Raw genomic sequence first — 27,712 nt, forward strand, 5'->3', positions numbered from 1 at the left:
CATTAACATCATTAAGTGCCTGTTGTTATACTGTCCAATTTTTTGCTTATTTTTTGGTTCTGCTTTCTGGACATGCGCAGGGAAAAAAAAAAGTAATAACAGACAGTATAACGGATGACCATCCATTACCATCCATTAGCCGTAGACTAATGTAGTAATGTCTATAATGGATGCTTAACATCCGTCATAAATTATTTTGCACAGACAAAAGTTCTGCACCCCACGTTAATATGTCCGCTAAAATTACCGACGTGATGGATTTGATGAAAAAGGATACTAACGGACAACAGATTAAATCCCTACGAAAGCCGCAGTGTTTTACAGTCACTGGAAGGTGGATGGGATTCGCTAGAATCCCATTTACACCTTGTGAACAAATACATGGAGCAGATATGCTGCAATATCAAAATCATTGCAGCTTTGTAAATTGCAGCATGTCAATTATACCTACAGAAATGTTAGCGATTTCTCCTGCAGTCCTTTTGGCGGCCCACTATGTGTGGTCTTAGCCTAAAGTAGTATTTCTAATGTGGTCACCTGACCTCCCCATGCCTATAGAAGTGTTCAGTTTTTACATTATAATATTCCAGAGTATTTGATATTCCAGCACATATTAGGTCCCACTGATTTTATATTAAGTTTATTGTATTAAACTGTGTAAGAACATTTCACATAGCAATATAAATTCCTACTTGACACATATGCTGATGCAAAACATAGCAGAAAGACGTGATTTTGGTGCAAATTTTGCCTTTTTTTTTTTTTTAATAAAAAGGAGAACTTAGCAGAAAGGAGTAGTAAAAGCACTTCCTTTATATTTTCCAGTTCTCTTGCAGTCACTCTTGGCTTTGTCTTCAAAATCTGCAGCAAAATTGTAACAAAAAGTTTTTCTACAATGTATGCCTTAGCCATCTAAATGGTTTTCTAACGCTGCCATGGTTAGTCTTTTTTGAGGTCCAGATAATTTATTCATAGAGTGGATGTCAATAACATGTAGTAATTATATTGCTGTTTGATATTATATTTATTAGCTAGCATTTGCTTGTGGTAAGTGAAATAAAAGAGCATGCGTCCTGACTCCTGGTACCCAGCAGGGGGGGCTCTGCCAAGGAAACATCTCATTCATGCACCATCTATTGAAGAGAAGTGCTTGCGCAGCTGCAGAATAGCTGTGCACATCACAAACACAGAAATCCCCCATAGGTTCAGCTACAAGCTTATTTACCCTATGTTTCCCCGGTTTATCTGCACATACATGGCTTACAATTAAGCATCAACTTGTCATCTTGCTGCTTGGTGAGGGAAATGCCTTTACTGCTGCCTGCCTTCTCCCTCATTATTCTGACCACTGCATTTAGCACATCCTTCCCATCTCCTGCAGACCATAGCCAGTATGATGGGGACAGAAATGCAAAGGAACAGATGGAAAAGGTAGGTGTCACAGCAAACACCAAAGCCCGATGCAGAGGGATGGTAATTTCAGCTATATTTGTATTTGTATTCCACGATGAATGAAATATTAACCTCATTAGCTAACCTGATTACTTAAAAAAATAATATGTAATAGACAATAATTCAACAGTGACGGAGCTATTGAGATAATATGTGATTGTACAGAACTCCCAACATTAAAATTTAACTCCTATTTTATTTTTATTTTTTTGCGCTATTGTGTCAGGAGGTGTTTGGTGAACATTTTTTGTAATATGCATAATTAAACTTATTACAAAATAGGCTGAAAAGTTCCTACAAGTGAGGACCAGGGAGCACTCCTCTTAACCTGTACTTAATGCATTATGTAGAGCTGTAACATATGACAAAGGGGAGATTATTACTTCAAATGGCGATCTCCAATTTTATACAACCTATATAACAAGAATGCTCCCCAAACAACCCACAATGCAATAGCAAATAAATAAATAAAATGGGTGTTACAGCATTAAAGTACCAGATAGTATAGAAAGTTGATCCTGTTTATCCTGGAACAGGATTTATCCAGTTTGTCATATACCTCAAATAACACCTCAAATAATATTTATTTTATTGTAAGGATACAATACACACATACACCCAGTATATGGAGAAAAATTTGTTATCATTTCCTGGAGGCAAGAGACAGCACAAAAATGGGTTAATTAGAAGAACAGGTTAATAAGCAGTAATTAAGATTAATTAACCACGAACTGTCTATATAAGGTTATAAAAACCACACCATAGTGTAGTAATGAAAATATATTTAAGAGCAAGTTGTTCGGTTACCTGTTTCTAGGAAAAGAAAATTTCCATAACTAAATTTTCCCCTTCCTGTTCATCTTATGGCAGCACACAAATGGCATCTATTAGTGGAACTACTGCCGTAGTATCTGTAGCAGCTGCTATGGGACCTACAACTTTCATGAGTCCTAAAGTCACTATGGAAGGCACTGGCTGGGGCCAATAAGGAGCATTATACTGTGTGGGGGCCATTTACTTTCTATAGGCAAGTAAACTAGTAAACTATATGGGTGCCACTAAGACAATAGCTCCCTTATTCTAGGAAATGAACCAAGAGATGATCAGAGGATCTTTAATCCTCAGTATGTTGGAGATAAGAAAGTATACATCTTCGTACATGTAAATTACGGGAGACCTCTTCATTACTGGAAAATGGCTTCTGGTAAAAGGAAGGTAGGGAAAATTCTTGTTGACAATGAAATTTAAACACTACCTTAGGTAAAGATGAGAGGTAGTTCTTCAGAATAATTGTGTCACCCAAGACACTGTATGTGTCATGGTTACGGTCAGCAGTAAAAGCAGTCTTGAGGGTGAGATGTCTTAGAGAGATCTCAGATAAAATCTCAAAGGTAGGGCCTGCGAGGACCAACAAAACCAGATTTAGGTTCCAGGAAGACTCAGCAAAGAAGAATCAGGCAGAGAAGAAGAATCAGCAAAAGACAGGAGGTGTTCTAGGTTCTTAGATACATTTTTGAGGTGATAGGTTTTGTACAATGAAGAAGGGTAGCAATGACACTTATCAGAGAAACCTTTTCATCTTAGAAGGTCCTGGTCTCACTCCGGCTGCAAATTGAGCATTAATTTCATCCCGACACTGTCCATGCATCCCAAATACAAGCTGCGACCACCTATTGGATTCAGGATCAATAGGAATCCCAGACACACACTACTGCTCTCAGCAGTCAGGTGTAAACACACTTCAAAAAGGTACTGGGTTCCTTGGCACTGGGTAGAGTAAATATAAAGTATCCTTAAATTTAACAATTTATGCCCAAAGGATATATTAAAAGAAAAGACAATAAAACAAATAACACACAAGCAAACAGACTTAAAAGGAGAAAACTATAATTATAAGAATCATGTACTGAAAGTTCTTTATCTCTAGGAAGCTTGGAGGAGAAATATGGCCGCCAGGCCAGTTTGTATGCTGACTTCCACAGATGCAATATAAGGGGAAAAAAAGAAGCAAACAGTCTTTTGTGGCTTGTGCTTAGCCATACCTCTCTGTCAGGACCCCCCCCCCACACTCCTTGAAGTGGGGGATGAAGAACTCATCTTCAGAAAAGTTTTGCTGTGTAGACCTGTGTCGCTGAGGTTGACTCTGGTCACATTTTCCCCTCTCCCTCTGCATGCCTGACCAGTTTGGTTAACTAATACTAGACATAAAATAATAAAATCCTCTTCCTTGGGCATCTGTTTTGGAGATTCAGGAAGTTAATGGTCTTAACACTGACCCCCCCATTCCGACTTTTCTTGTATACACACATACCAATGTAGTATACTGATAAGACATGCATAAACAATAAATTCACTAAGCACACAAATATATGAATAATATGATTCAGTAGTAATAAATGCACAAATGGGCTTCTGTCATCACAATGGAACGCATATATCTTTGGATGGAGGACTGTGCCCTAGGGAAGAAGGATCTGGCAGCTGAGGCAGGGACCAGAAAACTTCTTTTGAAAACCTGAGGAGAAGAGGGAACCAGGCTCTCTTGGGACACAATTAAGTGATCATGATCACTAAGAGTCTGGTCTGGTTTTGCTAAAGTCCTTGGGATCAGTTGGAAGGGTGGGGAGGCATAAAGGAGATCTGGGACCAAGGAGGTCTCACGGCATCCACCACTAAAGCGCTGTCCATTCCTGATATGGAGCAGAAATCTGGAACTTGATGGTTTACCTTTGAAGCAAAAAGGTCCAGGCATGGACAGCCCTATCTGTCTATGAGGGCTTGAAAGATGCTGGCATTTCCCCTTCTTCAAAGTTATTTTGTGTTCTCGCACCCCCTGAGATGAACTGCAGATAGGTGAGCCAGGTTTTACTTTGCCCAGAAGAAAATCTCTTCTGCAACCTTTACCAGGGATGGACTAGTTTTATCCAAGTTGCCAGTTTACTGCACTAGCCGGCCTAGGCAATCTAGGGAATAGGGGAGGCTAGGTGAGACTGCATCAGTACCTGCACCGGCAGGATTATTTCTGAATGCACCAGGGACAAGGAAACCACTGAAGCCTGGATGAAGGAAGGACCCTTTAAAGTGCTGGCTTGCTGTTGTTTCCTGTCCATGGGGGTGTGAGTATTCTGTCAGTGCCACTGTGAAGGTGTGGGGGGAAGCAGCATTCCTTGCCAAAATTGCAGCAAGGTGTCATGTATTACTTTACCAAATGGCATTAATCAGTCTTTCTATTACCACCTACAGACCTATAAATGCCTCTGAATCAAACCAGTCACCCATCTTCTCATCAGTAAGGAGTACGGTTGTAGTTGGTTGTGGTTGAGATGTTATAGGTACCAATGAATGTACATGTACATTGTTTGTTAAACAATAGATCAGCTTTCAACTTTTTATTTTTCACAGATGAATAATGGTACCATCTCAATGATAGATACTGTACAGCATAAAAGAACTGAGAACCAACAAGCAAAGGTGAGACAGGACTGTGAACGGTGTGTGTGACTGGTATTATTTACTGTTTGTGAAAAACTGGTGCCTATTAATACCAACCCCTTTCAACATTTCTATCATCACTTGATCCTCATCCCAACCCCCCCATGTGTAACCTGAATCTGCTAAACAATTGCCCCACCCATACCCCCATAACATCAGAAAAGGTAAGCTGAATTTTTGGAGTTGTGTAATGTTAACACTAATAAAACAGGTTTCATCAAGACAGATCAAAAGATGAGGAACATATGATTTAGCACTTAGCTGCAAGGCCATAGCCCCAAGCTTCAGGGGGGACCCACTCAACTGTTGGGTGCTGAATGCATCACTGTGTCACCTCCCCATTTTCTCCTATTGAGTCTTACTTTACAGCTGAAGGTGTCTGCGCAGGCTGACACAGCTCCCTCTTCCTTCAGGAGTCTTGTACTACAGGGGATAACAGGCATATCGATTACATTGGACAGTGTAATCAATCCCTGACTCGGCTCCAGGTATATGTTTTGTTTTGTGTGTGTGGGTATACATGTGTTTTGTATGTGTGTGCACATTCTATCTTCTGTGTGTGTGTGTGTGTGTGTGTGTGTGTATACATGTTCTATCTTCTGTTTGTGCGTATATATATATATATATATATATATATATATATATACAGGCTTCAAAGGCACTGTATATATATATAGCTATATAAAATATATACATACCTTCCAACTTTCAGAGCACAGAAAGAGGGACAGAATTTGTGGTGTCATAGCCCACCACAGAAAAATTTAGCTCACCACACTTCCACGTTGACTCCTTTCCCATCCACTATGCACCCACATATAATGATTTCCTTTATTTGTGGAAAGGTTACCATGTGGAAGGGAATGGCTTCCACCTTTTTATATAATAAGGATGGATTCACACTACAATTGTTAACGTCCATTGGTGTCAGGATGACAGCAATGGACATTAAATGACAGATGCAGATGGAGCCCCTCTTTCTGATGTCTGTCTGCATTCACCCCAATGTAAAAAACATGATGGAAGGTTTCTTCTGTTGTTGCATGCCAGAATTTTTCTTCCACTACAAAATTAAATAAACATGACAAAAGCGTCTTTCACATTGTTTACATTAGTGTCAATGGAAACCGACACAGGAGGAGGGGGCACCGTCTGTGTACATTACTTTACTACAGTTAATGTCCGTTGCTATCATCTGACAGGTGACAACAATGGACATTAACAATGGTAGTCTGACCCCCTCCTAATATTAATAAGCAGAGTGTAGATAGAATAGTCTTTACACAATTAAAACACCAAAGCATCATGACAAAGAAGCACAAAGGGTTCACAATAAAACACATCTTTGCTTACAATTATGCAACCTCTAGACCTAGTAACATTTTGTTGCCCCTGAATTGATTCAAATGGTATTTCTTACAACAGACTGCCTTTGTAAGGTCACATACTGATATACAGTTGCTTTACATATTCACAATGTACAGTAAGTCAACATGCTCATATCATTTTGCCCATCATTTAAAATTATACTATGCAAGCATAGCAGTGACTATTAGTAACTATACGAGAGTGAGTGACATATCAGTTTTGGCTACAGCTGTATATTGTATATTCCCAAATGTCTCTGAAGAATGACACATTTGTCACTCTTTGTGTCTTGTTCTTCTCTATGCTCCACATAGAAATGTAAATTCAGTAGCCTATAAGAAGCCACCTTCTTGTAGATATCACTTGCTGCATCATTCTCTAGAGTCAGAGATTAGAACATTCCAGACAGGTTTTGGCAATCAGGACTGTCTCACTGAAGCCTAGAGAATTGTCTGTCATGGGGTTCGGGTCAGGGGCCCAGCTCTTTCTAATGAGATTGCCAAAAGCCACACAAGACTTGCATGCCACATGTCTCCTAACCACATCGTGGCCAGTTCTTGATATATATACAAAACTATATTAAAACAAAATTGGTGCTTAGCAATACCTATGCAAATTATATACACAGAGATTACCTGACCTGCAATTAGAATTCTTACCAAGAAGGTAAATATTTTGATATTACTGTTACAAAGTGTCGTTGTCCAAGTCATTCATGAGTCATGATAACTTTATAATTGCTGTCGAGCATACCATATCATTATGTAAATGGCGTTTAGTCATTTTTTTGTTTAACAGTTGTCAGGTGGCAAAAATAATAGTGGTCATGTGACCCCTCCAGCGGCCTCCTGAAAGGAACTAGCAGAGCTTGTTCAGCAAGTGTAATGATGAATCAGAAGGTTATTGTCACTATATATATCCTATTGTCCTCACTTAAAACATGTGTATGGAAAAAGATATGAAATTATTGGAATTCATAATGCATTTTAGTATAGTTTGAGAAGTTAGGAATGTGTCTAAAAGAATAGCTCCAAATGTTCAGTCTCTTTAAATATGTTGAATGTAGCGATTGGTATTCTCAATATTTAAAAAAGAAACTCATTCACCAAGACGTACAGTATAACCTGCATATGTAGGTAAGATATTGCATCCAACCCTCAGAATCCCCACAGTCAACAAGCCTAAGAGGCAGAGCTATTGCACTAACTACCACCCCTCATACCCCCTTCATAGTATATTTGGGCAGAGCACAGAACATATTTATGTGGCCTGTATGTACTACAACTCAGCCCATTATGATAAGTGGGGTTCTGGTCCATTCTCCTACAATAATACATTAATAAGTTATCCTAAGTATATAATCATATTATGAAATTGCTAGTTATAAATTATCTCATAAGATTTAGAAAGTTCTTATCGCTTCAATCGTCCCTGTGACTTAAGATCTCTAGCTTCTCACAATGAATATCTAGCACACTACTGATAAGATGCTCTAGAGGGTACATGTACCATACCAGCATGTAGGACTTCACTTTCATGTTCAATGAATGACATAGTGTCCCCTGGTAAGTATAGGTGTATGCCTGTATAACCCTAATTCTTTATAACCCCAAAAAATATGTTGGCATTACATAAATTATTTTTATTATAATTTCTAATTATTCCGGATATCCAATAATCCAATATCTTGCCAAATTATGTATTTTTTTAGTTTTATTTTACTGTATCTAACTGTTTAAGGCTCATGTATTTAGCCGCAGCAAAAAAGAACTGCTGTGGAAAAGACTGCAACACATCATGTTTTTTTTCGACAACGTTTTTCACAGAAAATCCGCAGAATTTTCCTCTGCTGAATTTTTGCACCTACTATTCCAATACTGCCACCACTACTGAAGGTATAACTGACGTTACAATTGTCGCAGCTTTTCCGTGTGCAGATTTTACTCTGCAATATGTAGATTAGCCTGAATTCCATCCGCTTTGCAGGTACTGTAAAACGCAGCCCTTCCTAGCAGGGCAATAGATATGTGCAATGACCATAGAATACCGTCAAGTATTGCCTTTTTCTTGGTATCTTATGCCATAGGAGTGTAATGATTCACGTGACTGCCTGGAGAACCAGTATTGCCATCGTTCATCTGATACTGCAGAGTGCCAAGATTGCAAAACAAAGGAAATGGTGAGCAATGAATTTTGCTATACTCTATTAAACTTTACTTGCTATCCATACTTACCAACAATTCTGAAAATATCCAGAAGACTCCCACAAAATGGGGAGTGGGTAAATCCTCTAGCCCAGCAGAATGCTCGAACATCCGCCGAGCTCTCAATTATACTATAGGTGACACAGGCATGTCACAAAAAAGGGGGTAACAGGCACACTCTTTATCCATGTCTCAAAAGTGGGTAGGTCTTTGGAAAAAGGGGCATAGACACCCAAAATCTTTCACGTAGCTTTTTGTCTGCTAGGTCTCCTGCATGCATTTCAGCAAAAGTTAAGTATGTTATCTACCATTTTTTACTTGGAAAGGTTACTTTTAGTGGATTTATAAGGCTGGCATTCATGATTTTTACCATGGGGAGAGGGAGATAAGTCACTGCCACATACTTGAAATGTAAAAAATGTTCAAATTCACAATGAACTTTCCATATTTTCCTTCGAAGCAGATGTTGGGTAACAATATTAGCAATTTATTGTGGACCCCTCGCTCTGTCATGTAGGGGCGACATCTATTGTCACCACAATCTTACTGTCAGTTGGTGAGATATACTAGATATGAGATATGATGAATGTTAGTATATTAGTAATAATAATATTTTGTCAAGATGACATGTCACCTGTTTTTGCTATGTTGGAATGTCACCCTGCCAGTAAATATTCTGCCTCTGAGCTTTTTAGATAATAAATAAACCATATAACATTGTTCTTTTATCTGTGTATCAGCTTTGTCAGCAAGATGAAGAGTGTTGTCGTGGGTGGGTCTGCGCCCTGAGCAAATGTACTGAACGTTTCAGCTCCAAAAGTGGCGGAGCAAGGTGTGATCTTACAGATCAGTGTGCTCCTGGATTCTGTTGCTACAGACCTGAACGTAAGTTAACACATATCCTATCAGAAGTATTGTAACATGTAAAGGAGATGGTATTTGGATACCCATGGCCTACTATAAAACGTCAGTGGGACCATGGCTGTCCTTGATCATTACTAAACACCTATTACCTATAATCTTTGAGGTATACTTTGAGGTATACTAAATTCATGTAGTTTTAATTATGTTTTATCTCCTTTAAAAAAAAAATCAAATTTTTATTAAAAATTAAAAAAAAAACTGGGATACCTAATGTGTCTTTGTTTCACTTTATTAGATCCCCTAGGGGTCTTGAACCCCAATGGATTAGATCACTAATGCAGTTCATTGCAGTGCATTGCAAAATGACAACAATTGATGCATAGAGCAGCTTGTAATACAAATAAATGCCAGACGAGACTCAAAACCTTCAATAGGTTCCTGGCTGTCATAGTAACGGATTGCCGGTTCTAGATCTTGTACAAGGGGCCAGCAACTCTCCCTAAAATGGTAGCGCCCATGCGCAGCCGAGAAAATGGTGCCTTAGCCTTAATGCCTGCCAAATTTAAATACCTAACATCCATCATACTATTACAGCTGATATTGCAAAGGGGTTAAGGTAACGTTTAAACCAATAACCAGGCTCTCCAAAAGATCCTCTGGTATTCTGATGGGCCAGTACAATCACACACTCTGTATCAGTGTCATTTTGTCTAAAGTTTACTATTGACATAGGCAGGGCCGGCTCCAGGTTTTTATGGGCCCTTGGGCGACAGAGCCTCAGTAGGCCCCCTTGTAAAGGAGGTGGGGGAGTCGAGACACTGTGCATCACAGATGAAGCGAGTGACGTCACGCAGGAGTGTGGTGTCACCAACGCCATATCTCCCAATTTTTAAAGAGTAGAAAGAGGGGCAAAATGTGCTTCGTGCTCTGCGCGCCGCGGCGAATTTGGCTCCACCCACTTTTATGTTGACTCCACCCATTCTCATTCATTTATCATGTGCTCTCACACAGTATAATCCTCCTACAGTCACCTGTAAATTATATGCCCTCCCTCCATCTCTCCCCAGTTTCATATACACCCTTCCTCTGCCCCCAGTTTCATGTCCCCCCCTCCATCTCTGTCCCCAGTTTCATCACGTTCTCCCCCTTCATCTGCCCACAGTTTCATGTCCCTCGTCTCTGCCCCAGTGTCATGCTGTTCCACACCCCCATCTGCCCCAGTGTCATGCCGTTCCCCCCCCTCCCCTTCATTTGCCCCCCCCAGTTTCATTGGGCCCCCTCCATCTCTGTCCCCAGTTTCATGCCGTTCTCTCCCCACCCCCTTCATCTTCCCCAGTGTCATGCCGTTCCCCCCCCTCCCCTTCATTTGCCCTCCAGTTTCATGGCCCCCTTCATTATGTTACACCTTAATATTTAATACAAAACAAACACTTACACTCACCTTCCATCACTCCCCCGACGCTCCTCTCTCCGCTCTCTCACTCAATTCACATAGGCGATTAAAGCAGGAGCTGTGAGCTCAGCTCCTGTTTTAAAGCTGAAGTCCGGCTTGCGTGTGTAGGCGCGATGTGAGGACGTCATCGCGCCTACACACGCAAGCTGTACTCACAGCTCCTGCTTTAATCGCCTATGTATTCAGCTCATCGGCGTCCGTCGGACGGCGATGAGCTGAAATCGGGACAGGCAAGTGCTGGGGCGGGCAAGTGCCGGGGGGCCCCCAGAGGCTCTGTGGGCCCTAGCACTTGCCCGACTATGCCGTGCGATGACGCCGGCCCTGGACATAGGTTTTTATCAGCAAATATTCAAATGGGTTTCTGACCTTATTAATTCTCCGAGACAAATAACATCAGATGTGTCTGGCAGTCAATTCTCTCCCTAAGGCTGGATGCAGATGACCGTGGTCCTGTTCAGTGTGATATCCATTTTTTTCACCGATAGCACACTGACCCATTCTTTTCTATGGGCACGTACACACAACTGTGAATTTCATGGTCCCTTGTGCCGGCCGACAGTCCGGATCGCAAACTATAGAACTTCCTGTCCTACTTTGCGGCCCTTGCTTCCATGGCTCCTATTCATTTAATGAAAGGAGCCACGGAAGCACGGCCAATGCAGGGATGGCCCATGGGAAACATCGCCGTGTCCCCCATGTATCGCCCGTGCTTTTAATTCACAGCCAGCTGGTTGCAGCACAGTTATCTGTAATCGGCCTAACTCACAGAATAGGTAACCTGTTCTGTGCCTGTATATGCCTTCACATTTGGTATCCTATCAGTTTTTCTGTTGCTAAAATTATGCCTGACCTGAGGCGAAATTCATCATTTTTTTTGTTACAGATCTTGTTGCGTTTTTTTGAGTCAAAGCCAAGAATGGCTATAAAGGGAATAGGGAAAATATAGGAAGAATCCCTGCTTCTCACTTCTATTCAATTCACTCCTGATTTTGGCTCAAAAAATGCAGCATAATCTGCAACAAGAAAAGCTGTGTTTCTGCAACTTGGGGCCTTAACCTGAAGCATATTTTGCATTTCAGGCTAAGGCTATGGGCATATACGTACAATAAAGAACCATCTGCCCCCCCCCCCCCTCTCCTATTCATTACTACTACTGATTTATTTACTTGTAATTCCACCAATTAACTGTAAAATAAACAAATAATTAAAAAAGCCTACGATAACATCAGTGGCGGAACTAGGAATGGCGGGGCCCCGTGGCGAACTTTTGACATGGGCCCCCCCCCCAACCAACACCGACGTTGAAGGCCTCGACCGGCCCCTCCTCCACACTCTATTATGTCCCTTAGTGGCCCCTGCACACAGTATTATGCTCCATAGTGGCCCCTGCACACAATATTATCCCCCATAGTGGCCCCTGCAAACAGTATTATGTTCCTTACTGGCCCCTGCACACAGTATCATCCCCAATAGTGTCCCCTGCACACAGTATTATACCCCATAGTGGACACCCATAAACAATTATTATACTCTGGGGTCTTTTCAGACCCCAGAGTATAATAATCGGAGACCCGGGGAATAAAAACATAAAAAATTACTGTTTCTTACCTGTCCCCGGCTCCTATGCTGTTTTCTCTGCTGCTGCCCATCTGAAATTACGTCAGACGTCACATGACCCGGGACGCAGGCCGGGTTCATATGACGTCAGAGACATCAGAAAGGACGTCAGGAAGGAGGCCTGGCAGGATCGTGGAGAGGTAAGTAACAGTATTTTTTACGTTCCCTTACCTCTCCCGGTCCGCGGATTATTATACTCGGGGGTCTGCAAAGACCCCTGAGTATAATGATAGTATTTGTGGGGCCCGCGGTGTCACTTGCCGATCCCAGCCCGGCCAGTGTATAGGGCTCGTAACGGCCTATTAAAAAAAACAAAAAAAAAAAAACGCAGCGGTAGCGACTGTCCTAATGGCCCGGGCCCTGTAGCTGCTGCCTCCGCTGCCTCTACGGTAGTTATGCCCCTGGATAACATAATATAGTAGCTATAGGGTCAATGGACTGCAAACACACAACTTGATGCAGCCAAAAACATCCCTGACACAGGAAATGAGTAGGGATGAGCGAGTAGTATTCGATCGAGTAGGTATTCGAATGGAAAAGTTTGATGCAGAACCAGCAATGCTATACAATGCTATATAGCAATGCTATACAGTTGGCCAATCAACGCTGGTTCTTCTCCTACCTTTAGAAGTCTTCTCCATGCTGCATCCCCGCGGCATCTTCCAGCTCTGAATTCACTCTGCCAGGCATCGGGCCTGGGCAGAGCCGACTGCGCATGTCCGCTTGTAGTGCGGGCATGCGCAGTTGACTCTGCCCAGGCCCGATGCCTGGCAGAGTGAATTCAGAGCCAGAAGATCCCGTGGGGACGCTGCACGAAGAAGACTTCTCGGAGGATCCAGCCCGACCCTCACTCGTGGACTTGGTAAGTATAATTTGATCAAATGTTGCCTACCCCTGAAACGAGCATTTTCCCCCCATAGACTATAATAGGGTTCGATATTCGATTTGAGTAGTCGAATATTGAGGGGCTACTCGAAACAAATATCGAATCTCGAACATTTTACTGTTCGCTCATCTCTAGAAATGAGAACTCTGTATATAATAAAAGAAAACTGCTTACTGTCTGTGACTAATATCCTATCTGCAATAACACACAGCTAGTCACAAGATGAAAGAAGTACAAACATCATCTTACATTCTCCTTACATTGTCGAAACTGTAGAATTTTTTTCAGTGCATGCTGTGCCCAGAGAAAGGACTAAGACTAAGGCCCCTTGCAGACGACTGTGGCGTGGATCCGTATGCTATCCCGGTTTTTCCCAGATAGCACAGTGACCCATTCATTTTTGTCAGCCCATACACGAATGTGAATTACACTTTCCCGCTTACTGACTGACAGTCTGGGCCACAAAACTCAGGACAGGTCCTATTCCTGACCGGTTTTGAGGCCATGCTTCTGCGGCTCCTATTCATAGAATGAATGAGGCCACTTAAGCATGGCCGATGCACAAGTGGCACACGAATAACATCGCTTTCACCGCATATTCACAGCAGCAGCTCATTCCAAGACAGGTAAAGCGAAACAGAGAATATGCAGTACTATAGTATACTGTACAGATAAATTACTTGTCAGCCAAATTTCACTAATTCAAAGGTTTCATCAGTGACATGGATATGCTGAGATGTTGGAACCTCCAGTCAAGCATTGTATTTTGAGCTTAAGGGCTAGTTCACACGTGAACAAAGCCACGCGGCTTCTGCCTGAAGAAAGGACATGTCCTTTCTTTTCTCCGCTAGCGGCAGCCCGCCACTAGCGGAAAAAAAAAGCCCGGTGGTCTACATAGACCACCATTGTAAAGGGGCGGATTTTGAAGTGAAATCCGCTGTCAAAATCCGCCCCTTTGTTCACGTGTGAACTAGCCCTTAAGCTCAAAATACAATGCTTGACTGGAGGTTCCCTCCTATTTCGGCTCATTCATTTGAGCCGACAGCAGAGGGTTAAGCCGCGACAGCGATGGTCGCGGCAGGCGGGTTTTGACAAGAGAGAGACACGGCTCACCGCGTCTCTCTCCGTGTCAAAACCCGCGCGGGCAGTTCACGTGTGAACTGACCCTAAGGCTGTGTTCACACAGAGTTTATGGTCAGGAATTTGGTCAGGAAAAATCCGCTCAGGAAAATTCCTTTAAGCGTTTTTCTGAGGCGTTTCCTGAAGCGTTTTTCACCTGAAAAATTCAATGCAAGTCAATGGGAGGCGGAAAATCCCCCTGGCGTTTTTTGAGGCAGTTTTTGTCAAAAACACATAAAAAAACGTCTCAGAAAAAAAACGGTAGCGGTTTTTCCGCCTCCCATTGACTTGCATTGAATTTTTCAGGCGGAAAAAGCCTGAATAATGGAGGCTTCTTTTTTTTCCACTAGCAGAAATTCCACTAGTGGATTTTTCCACTAGCGGGAAAAAAAAAGCAGGTTAGGCTAAGTTCACACGGAGTTTTTTGGTCAGGGTTTTGGCAGAAATCCGCCTCCAAACCCTGAACCAAAAAACGCCTCACCATTCAAAGTATACAAAACGCTTCTGAGTCTAGCGGCAAAAAAGAAGCGAGATGTTCATTCTTTTTTGAAGCCTGAGTGTTTTCTGGCTCACAGCTTCAATGCAAGTCAATGTGAGCCGGTTTTTCCTGCTCACGTTTTTTGGTCAGAAACCTGAAGCGGAACCTGAAGCGTTTTTGGAAAAACCTGATCAGGAAACGCCAGGCGTTTTTTTTGAGGTGGATTCCTGACCAAATTCCTGACCAAAAAACTGTGAACACAGCCTGAGGGCTAGTTCACATGTGAACAAAGGGGCGGATTTTGACAGCGGATTTTGCTTCAAAATCCGCCCCTTTACAATGGTGGTCTATGTAGACCACCAGGCTTTTTTTTTCCGCCGCTAGCGGAGAAAAGAAAGGACATGCCCTTTCTTCAGGAAGGACATGCCCCCCCCCCCCCCCCCCCCCCGGCAGCTCCCTCCTATGTCGGCTCATTCATCAGCCGACAGCTGAGGGGAAGGCCGCGACCGCGATGGTCGCAGCAGGCGTGTTTTGACAAGAGAGAGACGCGGCTCACCGCGTCTCTCTCGGTGTCAAAACCCGCGCGGGCAGTTCACGTGTGAACTGACCCTAAGAATGTATGTTGAAAATATTGTAGCCTGGGATTACTGAGACTTCAGCGGGCACCTCTATATCCTAGAGATATTCCATCCTGTATGGTGAAAAAAAACTTTTGATTTGAAACACAATAGATTTTGTAACATAATCTGTTAAACAATAGGATCAGCAAACAAGAAAATAAATGGTTACTGACATTTTAATAAATGTACAAAATAATTTCTGCATGTTGATGTACATGTGCATCAATGAAATTGTGCGGACACAAAGGAAGTGCCAACGCCATTATCAGCAGGTGGGTAGCTGTGTTTGACAGCTGCTCTTGTATACTAGTGGTCCGGAGAGGAGAAAACGCTTGCCTGGGCAATTTAACCCCTATAGCACCCTAATCCACGATGATTGTAAAGCTGACAAAAGGGAAGGGGATTTTCAGCCAAGAATCTGTGGGAATAAATATGATGTGAAATAAAAATGTGTGAATGAGAAATTACAAAACATTTACATGCAGTGTTGGAGGAATCGCAAGGAATTCTGCCAGATTTAGGTGCAAGCTTGGTGTCTAATTCCGGAGAGAATCCTAACCATGAGAACATGTGTCTATCTGCCAATAGATTATTATTGTACGTCCATTTACATGAGTTAGGCCTCATTCACTTATAATTTGCGGATGGTGTGTTATTCGTTGTTGATCCCCTTTTTAAACCTGCAAAAACACACACTTTTTTGTTTAATTTTCTATACTTTGTATGTTACTGGGTCTGTGAAAAATGGATGACACACGTATGCCATGTTTTTTTTCATGGACCCATAGACTTTCATTAGTGTGAGGCACCAGTATAAAAATAGGATATGCCATCTACAGTGCACAAAAAACCCTCAAATGTCTGAATGAAGACATTTTCCAGTGGCAATAGATGTTACACTTTATACACAAATATAGATTATAGGCGTAAGACTCAAGGAATTGTCTATCAAGCAATGTCACTTTGTTTGTCCTTACTAGTGAACCATTCTGATGTGCTCACAAGAAGACCCTGGAGGTATCTCTTACAAAAGTAGTTAAACCATCTCTTTATGCAACAGTTTGGAAGACGGCATGGAGGGTTGTAATCTAACACAGTCGTACCTGAACCACTGTGTTGAGGTGGGGCACAAATGCTTCTACTTTATAGCAGAACTTCACCACTACGTAGGCCCAGACTAAAGCCATAGCTATGGAGGGTCATATCAGGGAACATGCTCAACACACCCATGGTACAATGCTTAGCCATCCCAAAGGTTCTGCCTTTCTGGAACACATGCAGAGAAGTGGCAAAACTCCACAATGTAGAAAATGGTATGGTTGTCGTAAAATACATGCATGACATACATTATGTGCTCTCAATAAACATCTGACTCCCACACCAGCATAAAATGCTAATCACATGTGCAATATAATACTAGAGACGGGCACCATCTCTGCTCCCTGTTAATGGAAGGGTCCCAGCATTATGTGATGCTGCCTATTAATGGAAGGGTCCCAGCATTATGTGATGTATGTACATGGCGCTGGGCCCCTTTCCATTAGTAACCTGCCAAGGGAAGATGAGTAAAACTCACAAACACTTATTCTCACCTCTCCTGGGTTTTCGACGTTCCACATCAGGCTCTTTAGGCCTTTAACTGATGTCACGCTAGTCAGGGGTCATTGGTGAGGTTTGTGATTAGGGGTGACCTGTAATGTAGGGTACACTGAGCTCATTAATCCAGGATACCTCGCGTGACTGCTAAGGCCCAATCACAGGCCCCAGCAGTGATCCTGGAAATGTGTGACACCAGTCACAGGCCAAAAATGCCCAAAGAGCACGCTGGAAACAACTGGACGCAGTTAGGATGCCCAGGAGAGGTGAAGAAAGGTGAATATAAGTGTTTATTATTTTTACTCACATCCCTACCTATTAGACTCTGCGGTCTGAGGTGACTCACAGTACAATTATTGGCACAAAAATTAACCAGAGGGCTGGACCTCACAAATATTTGTCAAAACTAATTTCATGGGGTTCACCCGAGGGGAGCTCAAGACTTCCATAACATATTATACTAAGGCGAATTTAATTCGCCATTGATTTTACAATACAATAAAATCAATGGCGAATTAAATAGGCTAGCAGCATATATCATCATACCATGGTTTCATATATATATATATATATATATATATATATATATATATGGAGAGCAGGTTGGCCCTTTTAGTATAGCATGAGGGTGTCATCTAACAGTGGTAGTTATATAGTTACTTCCATTTGTATATTTATCTGTCTAGTTTACGGTTCATTTAAAAGCTTAGACCTTAATTCATATTGATGCGTTTTTTGTGATCGTGCATCTGGGTCCGAGGGTGCATCTGTCAAACGTGGTTTTATACAATCATTAAAATATAGATGATGACGATCTAGACAGCTGTACTTACCTTCTTCTGTTTTTGAATACAGTTACAATTGTATCTACATGCGGCCGTCTTGTCTACGATATGCATGTAGTCCTGTCCTGGACTAGTATCCAATTAGAGTGTGGGGGCGTGGTCCTGCCGCCTTCGACTCCACCTTCTTCATTCAGTGAATGGCTGTTGGAAGGAACATGTACCATATATATAGAGCACATTCGGAAGCGCTCGCTGGCTTCAACATAAGTATCGGCGTCCACCACCAGGGCGCAGAGAAATGCGGTTTTAACTGCAATATATTGGTTTATCGGGGTCTTAGTGCATATTACTTAATGATCTAAAACTCTCGTGATGAACCCGGTCTAGGGAATCTCACTGGAGGAAACGCGTAGAGAGATTGAGAGACTGATGTTAGGCATAGCGTGGTGCTCCGTGACACGGGGGCTCCCGTCTATCTGTAATGCCACGCTATAGTTGCCTTAGTGAGTAATGGGCATGGATTAAACTAGGCTTAATAATTATCTAGCCAGAGAGTTATATTGGGTCCTATGCCGAATGCTATTCAGAATTAGGGACTTGCAATCACAGTTTCCCTATTTAACCCCAGAGCTATATATTAGCTTTATGAGTGAATGAATGAACGATAGGTGCTTTAGAAATACATCGCTGATTTCATTACGCAAGAATCAGGTGTGAGGGCACTGTCTCTCTTATTCTATTTAAGCACTGACATTCTAATCACGCTGATATATAATATTTTTATCAGAGTGTTTTCCTAATTTTTCCCATCCAGTGAACTATATCTGGAAGGGTGTCTTCTAGTTAACGCCTTATTTCCTCAGCAAGGTGTAACATATCTTTAACACTACAAACTGGGGTTTCATCAATATGGGAGTGGACATTTCATCACTATATATATGTCAAAGTTTTTAATATTACTAATAAAGTTGGAGTTTTATATTCACAATTTTTGCCAGTTCTGAGTTAGTTAAAAATGTACCCATTTGTGTTTATATGGTGTGGAGCATTATACTGAGACGGCCTCTGAGAAGTGTATTATACTGTGTGGGACCACTGTTGAACAATATACTGTGTGGGGTTTATGGGGAATGTATTATACTGTGAGGGGACACTGTGGGGAGCATAATATATTGTGTGGGGCCACTGTGTGGAGCATATTATATTGCATGAGGCTTCTGTAGAGCATTATGCAGTGGGAAAGGACTCTGGGAGAGCACATTATACTGTGTGGGGTCCCTTCATTGTTTATATTGCACCCCATCTGTTTTATAGCAGCCATGCCATGTTATTACAGGATGCAGTTACATTGTATGGTCCTTATAAAACAGATACTGTGTGATATAAATAGCAATTAGAATTAGAATAGAGCTTTTTGGCTATGGCTCACTGTGTGGGGCCTTAGCCTAAGGACTATTAAGCTAGTGTCCACTTTAAACACACGAGTCTGTATTTTAGCACAAAACGTGTTTATAACCTTCATAGGGCACAGTATATTTCATTGTACTTACTTACCTGCTTTGACAGGAAATAAAACCACTTTTTGAAAGACGTGAACTCTGTAAACAGAGAAATCTGATATTTTGCCTTTTCATTCTGTTCTTTTGGTTTAACTTGCAAGTCAAATGCAACAAAGCCTGATGCCTGATGTATCACCAGAGATTAGGATCTGTCTATTATGGGTACAAAATAACAGGGGTCTCCGATTTCACTGCATGCTTGTTCTCCAGTATTTACTGGCACACTTAAAAGATTTATTTTTGAAACAAGAGAATTTGATTCTTCTAGTTGTAGGATATTGTTCCCATTCAGCCACGTGAACTAGCAAACTATACTGTGACAGGTATTATCACAGTACTCCCAGTTTAATGCATGTTCTGCTCAGCTGACTAAGTCTATGTCCGTTGTATTCATTGTGAAGATGATAAACCAAACAAATCCATTCCCACCTATATTTCTGTTCATTTCGATTCTTAGTTCATGAATATTGATGCGAGTACTACATTACTGATAGAAACATTGTAAAATGTACACAGGCAAACCAGAAGAATAAAACCAATAATGGGAACATTGCAACACAAGCACGTTTTGTGGAAAGTTGGATACCATTAATCATAATGCAGTATTTGTTAAGATGCCCATATACTGTATATCATATAAAAATGGACCAAACACAATGATTTCAGTGAGACCAGCAGAGCATTGGTCATTTGGGTGTCCACCAGGGACATAACTAAAAGTTCACAGACCCTGGTGCAAAAGCTCAGCCTGGGACCCTCACAACTGTCAGCCGCATCCCATCTGTGCATTTGTAAATTTCCTTTTGCTTCTGTATTTGGACCCAGACTACCATGAAGACTTATTCACAACATGTCTATGCACACAAGCTTACCATAACCTATCAGTGCCCCCACATACTGTCACATGTACCCTTTTGTGCCATAACCTACCCCATAGAATCCCTCCTTGGTTATATGTGTCTGACAGCTGCTATTTTTGTAAGGAAAGGGTTAATTAATCTCCTTTCTGACACTAGAAAGCTGTGTACCATAAATCTTCTCACTCTAGCTCACTAGAGGGCAGGGTTATGGGGATAATGTCACTCCTTAAGGAGAGACCACTTTTTCAGGTGTGTGGAGACTTATACAGCCATAGTTGCTCCACTGCAAGGGAACATGGGAAGAATATGCAAATCTGTCTCCCAAGATGTAAACAGGGAGACAGTGCCTCTGTTATGCTGCCCTCTATGGGAAGCACCCTGAACATCATGCCCGACTTTCCCAGAAGTCTTTACTGCATAATGCGGGGTTAGAACCAAATCAATTTCTCAGCTACGGACGGCACTGTTTCTGTCTGATTGGACTTCATCAGCACAGCCTAGAGAGAACTGATTTGGTAGAACTGTGTCACATTTCAGAAGCAGCCGTTCAGCCGAGTCTAACACAGACGCTGCTAGGACACTCAGACAAGACAATCCCTGTGATCCAAACTGCCCGATGTAGCAGAGCTGACGTAGCAAGGTAACACAGCTTGCTCTGCTCTCCATATGGATGCGCATACAGCTGGGGCTGCTGTGCATATGCACAGATGTAGCAGAGCCGACACGCAGAAGCAGGCGGATCACCACCAACCACATTTGGCTAATTATAAGCGGCTCATTGGCAACAACAACCCGCAGACGAAGTCGCGGGAAGAAGCTAGTACATCCTATGTTTAGCACTTCGAAACATAGAAGCCGCATCAGAATAGGACGAAAATGCATCTGCCACAACTGTCGCGGCTTCCGACAGTCGCAGTTTCCCGCTCCGGAGTAGGCCCAAATGAATTGGCCTAGCCTGGATGGTGCTGCCGCGAGGTGGATGCTGGGGCTGAATCAGCCGTGGAAGAAAGGGCATCTCGCTTCTTTTTTCTGTTAGCGGGAACATGCCACTCACGGAAAAAAGTAAGCTAGCGGTCTACATAGACCTCTATTGTGAGGGGGCAAATTATGACGTCCCCTCTTGCCCCATGTGAACGAGCCCTAAGTTTTCTGGAAAGCCTTGTCTTACTCTAGGTAAGACTGATAGGTTCCTAGTACAGGGCCTACACTTAACACAATGTATTAGACATAAAACACTGAAGAATAAAACATGTTTTAATCAGAATTTTTATTGAAGTTTCTATCTAGATAAAACGCGAGTATTATAGTGTATAATAATGTAGTTGGATATTAACTTTTTGGTCATATTGATGATTGTATGTTACATTTACTGATCGGTAACATTCTGCTGTTCTCTATGGAGTAAACCTAGAATTTATTTTATTTACAGAGCTTCCATTTTCAGTATGCATGCCGCTTCCATTTGAAGGTGAACAGTGTCATATCCAGACCAGTAACCTCTTAAAGTTGCTAACCTTTGGAGCAGGTTATGATATGGGTCTGCAGCCCTGTCCTTGTGCTGAAGGCCTGGTGTGCACCAATAAACGGTAAGCTTGTACTTAAGCCCTTTATAACAGAGGCATTTGCAAAATTATACAGTAATTGATTTTAAAATATGACACAACAAAATTATTAAGCATCCCCATCATTATAAGATGTAAGCAAACCTAGGGATTCAGCATATGGGGGGGCGAACACGTCTAAGTGGGCCCTCTATTCACATATACTGATATTATCACTATACAGTAATAGTAGTTTTACACATGTACAGTAAGTGAAGACCATTTAGGCAAATACAGTACAGGAAAAATGTTGTGACTTACAGGTGACGTAAGTGACTGCAATTTTTCACATTTTGCATTTCTTCCATCTGGACCACCACGACTACATCCTCCAGCTATGACTTGTTTCTGTAAAGTTTGTATCACAGACATCTTTGTCTTCTCACTTTTCCAGGCACTTGACCCACATTGTTTTCACCTACATAAAATCTCCATCCTGATGCTATCCCCAATTATAAAATATATAATATAAAAATCCCATGGAAATGAATAATACCCCCATGTGCCTTTTTAATTTAATAATGCACTAGCAGAAAAAGGAACCCATTGAAGTCAATGGGAGGCTTTTTTTCAGCGTTGAAATTCCACACCACATTCCTCACAATTTTCCTCCGTGTGAATGGACCCCAATACTGCCCCAATGCCCCCTTATATTCATACTGCCCCCACTGACCTTCTTTACACCTACCTCCAATCCCCAAGGAGGAGCCTCTGCTGCAGTCGCTACTCACTGGAGATCACCAGGACGTCTACGTCCTGGTGCAGAACAGTGACGTCGTTGCGCAGGCATCTGGGCCAGGAGGCAGATGTTATAGTTCAGCTCGCATATGTCTGTTGTGGCTTCCTCTAATATGTATTTCAACTGCATCGGTGTCATGCAGATGCTGATGCAGTAAATTTGTAACTTGTGTTGCCCTCACTGTCCCACCACTAGCTCTGCCTCTGCTGTAAAAGTTACTTGTGTCTAACCTCAATGATGACATGCATCACACTGCTGTTTTCATATTTGAGTAAAGGACCTTGAGAACCAGGTTACAGACAATGTGGCTGCAGCCTTTGTACGCCTCGGTAGCTATATTTATGATAATCATAAATTTACATCTAAATAGACAACAGATATAACATTCTGGCTATCTCTGCTGCATACAACTCAATGGAGGGAATTGGAAGATGGGAGTAGTAGTATTGTTGTCAATGATAGACCAAGAAGACACAAAGCAACACTTTTGACTCACCTCCCCTTCCATGTTTGGGCAATGTTCGGGGGTACTTGATGGTAGTAATAGTTCCCCCAGGGCATTTCCAGTTGTGAGGAGTCCTCTCCTGAGCTGGATGATTGTGTTTGGAAGGGCCCATGATGGTAATCCAGTCCCAATGGCACCCTGCAGGGTCTAGGTTTTGAATCTCTGGTAAATCTCAACTCATCCTCCAACATGGCACTGTCTTTCCTCTTAAAAGGCTGACAGCAATTATGATGCTGGGCTAAGTCTCTAAAAAGACCCCTACCAAACTATTCTCCACTATGGCTGCAACGGGCTCTTTTAGTGATGCCTACCCTGTTTGGCTGCTCACAGAAGTCTCAAATGAACTGTGAGCTGGGTAAGTTGATGGTACATTCCCCTAACATAGATGAGTGTACCATCTGCATTGTGGAATGTTGAGGAATAAGGGGGAAACACAGAATGAAGCTGCAGAAATATATACAATCTATACCCATTGACACAAACAATATAAAACAACACAAACAATATATAAAACAGTTTAGAAGTGTTCACCGGGATGCTGTACCCCAGACCTACCACTCTATACTTTTGCTTACACAGATAGTTTACTGGTTTATACAGCTTTGCTTCTATCCCTTTGGTACATGCATTTGGATGGTCCCCTCTCCAGAATTAGCATTTTCACCTGATGTGCCATGAACTCCCACACAAAAGATTATAAGGATGGTATTACACCTAAAAAAAAAAAAAAAAAAAAACACTACACAGTAAAGGTATCCGGGTTATTGTTGGGTGATTATTGGGAATGACTATTTGTATGAGCATTTGTTCCTAATAATTGCCTTCCCTAATAGGGTTATCTACAATGACAAACATTTGTAATGTACGTTGTGTCACAGGGAGCATTATAGAATAGGGGAGTTAGTGTCTGCCATGCAGGTGTTCATCCCCAACACCAACAAAGGTCAGTTGCTTGTATGGGGAGCCAAATTACCTATCAGCATATTTTTGGCATATGGGAAGAAACCAGAGTACTGGTAGGAAACCCAAACAAACACAGGGAGAATGTATGAACTCCATTCAAATGTTGCCCAGAGTCAAATTCAAACCCAGAATCCCAGCACTGCAACGCAACAATGTTAAACACTGAGTCCCCCCAGCTTGTGTAATTTGTATTCCATGGTTATAGCATGCTGCAGAATACATTACCCATAATAATAATAGTAATGACTCACTCGGGGCATGCCACACAATATTATCAGTACGTCAACGTATGCAAATGACCTGGCTTGTTTTGTCGATTGACTCATAAACAGAAACGTGTTTCTGATGTTACTCAGGGAGAAGATAAGCACATGTAGATCTCATCTTATTGTTTTTCTAGTATGCAGGGAATTCTGGTTGCACCTCTCTATGTCATTATGGATGTGACGTTTACACATAGGAAATTCCCATTAAGGCTACATTCACATCTGCATCTAAAGTTCCACTGGGATTTTGTGAAGAATCTCAACTAAAAACTAACAACTTTTTAATGTGGTAAAATGATGTACTCCATTATAGTCAATGGGATCTGTCAGGCTTCAATGGTGTCCATTCAGCAGATGGCATCCACTCAGTTTTTATGTTCCGCAGCAAAAATCTGCAACATATCAAGCCGTTTTTGAAACACAGTATAAAGGATACCTGATATTAATGTTGATCTAGGCATCTGGTCTTCGTACTTTTATACGAATATTGAGGAACCATTGTTAATGTTATGAGTTTTTAATACAGAAAGAATATTGGAAAATTGTACAACTTTTGTATTATTAAAGTAATAACATTGGTTTCTCAATATTGGTCTGAAAGTTGTCAACCACTTTAGTGGTCTTTTTTCAACTCACTCACTAAATATGTAACTACCGTATATACTCGAGTATAAGCCGAGTTTTTCAGCACAGTTTTTGTGCTTAAAAAGTTCCCCTCAGCTCATACTCGAGTCAAGCGCAGGGGGAATATTGTTATATACACTCCAGACACTGTATTGTTTGCACGGTGTAGGTTGCACTCACTCTACTGCGGTTGTCCAGCCAGAAGGTCCACGGGGAGTGCAGCGGGATGCCCTTACTGTCCGGCTCCTGCAGCAGCTCCAGGCTGGTGATGGTTCAGGTGCAGCTGCTCCTCGCTCTCCGCCTTCAGCTGCCGCCGGTCCGGACCCTCTCTGGGATCCGATGTTAATCCTAGCAGGCTTCGGGCCTATATGGTAATGCCTAGACGTCACGTGGTCTGGGATATTAACATATAGGCCCAAAGCCTGTGTTAGCAGTACCATACAGGCCCAAAGCCAGTGCTAGCAGTAACAACCTGTTGTCATACAGGTAACAGGCCCAAAGCCTATGCTAGCAGTAACAGGCTATTATTACTAGCACAGGTTTCAGGCCTATATGTTACTGCTAGCACAGGCTTTGGGCCTATATGGTAATATCCCAGACGATGTGAGGTCTGGGACGTTACCATATAGGCCCGAAGCCTCCTAGGATTCACATAGGATCTCGGAGAGGTGAGTAAAACTGTTTATTATTTTCTCTCACCTCCCCTGGGGCTCCGATTATTATACTCGGGATCTGAAAAGACCCCTGAGTAAAATAATAGTGGTAGTGAGATTACGGCTTGGCCCCTGGCCTACTCATTGCCGACCACCGCAGCCTATAGTACAAGGGGAAACGGGGGCGGCAGTGAGTAGGTCCGAGAAGGTTGGTAAATAAGCCACTACCTATAAAACAAAAAAAAAAAGTTATTATACTTACAGACATGAGCGCCGCTCCCGCTGCTGCCGCCGCATCCTCTTCTCCTGGCAGTATTCTGCGTGTCAGCGTCTCACTGGCAAGTGATCAAGACAAAAGACTCATCACTGACATGATTTGAGAAGATTTAGCACATGACAAAATTTGAAATATATATGTTTGCAAATATGTTTAGCTTTTAATTATCTACAAATTTAAATATGGTTATGCTCATAAGGGTAGTTTGTATGTTAAGCAACTTTTTTCATATTTTCCTTCTCAGACTTCTAATGTTCATAATGAATAGGAATGGAACAGTGTCAAGCATATGACACTAAAATCGTTTCACATGCGGTACTTAGTGACTGTTGTTCTTGTGGGATCTCAGAATTCAGATCTACAGTGATCAGAACTTTATCCCGTATACTGTGTTGAGGTCAGAAAACCCCTCTATCTTTTCGGAATTTTTAATCTGTGCAGTAGTGCTAACAGTTACTTGGCTTCAAAATTTCAAACTCTGAATTTTCAGGCAGTTTATTATATTTTTATTTTGTTTTATGTCATTGTCATATCAGTGTATATCTTGTTTTCTTCTGTAGAAGCCTCATATCTACTTGTGAGAAGCCAGATGAAGTTATAGACTTCACAAATTACAGAGAAGACTCTCTTTTCCAACCACTGGTCCGTAGAGATGAAGATATGTCCTATTATGATGCAGATCTTGTCCCGTGGCCCTCCCAGGATGACCAGCTAGCTTTTATAGACTTTCAAAAGAAAGGTGAAGTGAACGAGAAGGATATAAGAAATGACTTTCAAATATTCAGTGCTGATATGAGCGAAAGCTTAAAAGAAGAAAATCTACAATTTGATGACCATGTAGATGAACCAGGTGATCCAAGTGAAGCGGATTTCCAAGAGCTTAAACAACTTGCTAGTGAAATGGGACAATATTTTGGCCCTGGTACCTACTAATCAGATCTTTATGATTTTATTTAGCTGCTTTTTTGTTATGCTTTTTATTTGAACTTTTTTTAAAAAATTCTTATATTTGTAATAATTGGTTTTGTCATATAGACAGAATAAAATGGTTCTTTTGCATGGAGGAATACAAAAGTAGTGTTATTATAATTTTCCATTCTTTGAGGTGAAAACTAAAATTCTGCTGGGCCATTCCTTTGGCATGGTCTAATAGGAATTGTACAAGCTGTTATGTTAAGGCATCTGACTCCTGTGAATGAAGGTGCTGATACCTATAGGAGAGAGCCCCCTCGCTTTAAAACCTTTCAGACGCTTCAGTTTCTATTGATCTAGGAGCAGGTGTCACAAACTATTCCGCTGTAAGTTGCAAAGAAAGTCAATTGCGGTGGTATAAGGCCCATTATTGACCAACATAGAAAGTCTACATGTCAGTCACCTATGGGTTAAATAAATTGTAATGAATAGAAATGAGCGAACACTATTCAAAACAGCCGTTTCGAATAGCACGCTCCCATAGAAATGAATGGAAGTGGCCGACACGCAGACTTTGCCTGTGGCCGGCCGCTTAACCCCCCACGTGCCAGCTACGTCCATTCATTTCTATGGGAGCGTGCTATTCGAAACGGCTGTATCAAATAGTGTTCACTCATCTATAGTAATGAATTCTGATGGATCCTATTAACTTATAATGATATGTCAGACTTCTGCTGAAGTTCCAGTATTTTTGACAGAAAAGAATAGCTCTACAAACTTCTACTATATAGCCCTGCCACCCAAAACAAAGACCTAAAC

The 27,712-nt window shown here is 41.8% G+C and overlaps 1 protein-coding gene across 1 annotated transcript; it reads left to right on the forward strand.

The window, feature by feature from the left end:
• The first annotated feature begins 1,138 nt into the window (after positions 1-1,138).
• Positions 1,139-26,946, forward strand: LOC142209561 (dickkopf-related protein 3-like). Its single transcript, XM_075278571.1, has 6 exons — positions 1,139-1,431; positions 4,855-4,923; positions 8,399-8,491; positions 9,257-9,401; positions 21,783-21,939; positions 26,542-26,946. Exons 1-6 carry the CDS (start codon positions 1,306-1,308, stop codon positions 26,912-26,914), a joined length of 963 nt encoding a protein of 320 aa, XP_075134672.1. The 5' UTR covers positions 1,139-1,305; the 3' UTR covers positions 26,915-26,946.
• The last annotated feature ends 766 nt before the right edge of the window (positions 26,947-27,712 follow it).

The sequence above is a fragment of the Leptodactylus fuscus genome, chromosome 6, assembly GCF_031893055.1.
Source record: "Leptodactylus fuscus isolate aLepFus1 chromosome 6, aLepFus1.hap2, whole genome shotgun sequence".
Lineage (NCBI taxonomy): Eukaryota > Metazoa > Chordata > Amphibia > Anura > Leptodactylidae > Leptodactylus > Leptodactylus fuscus.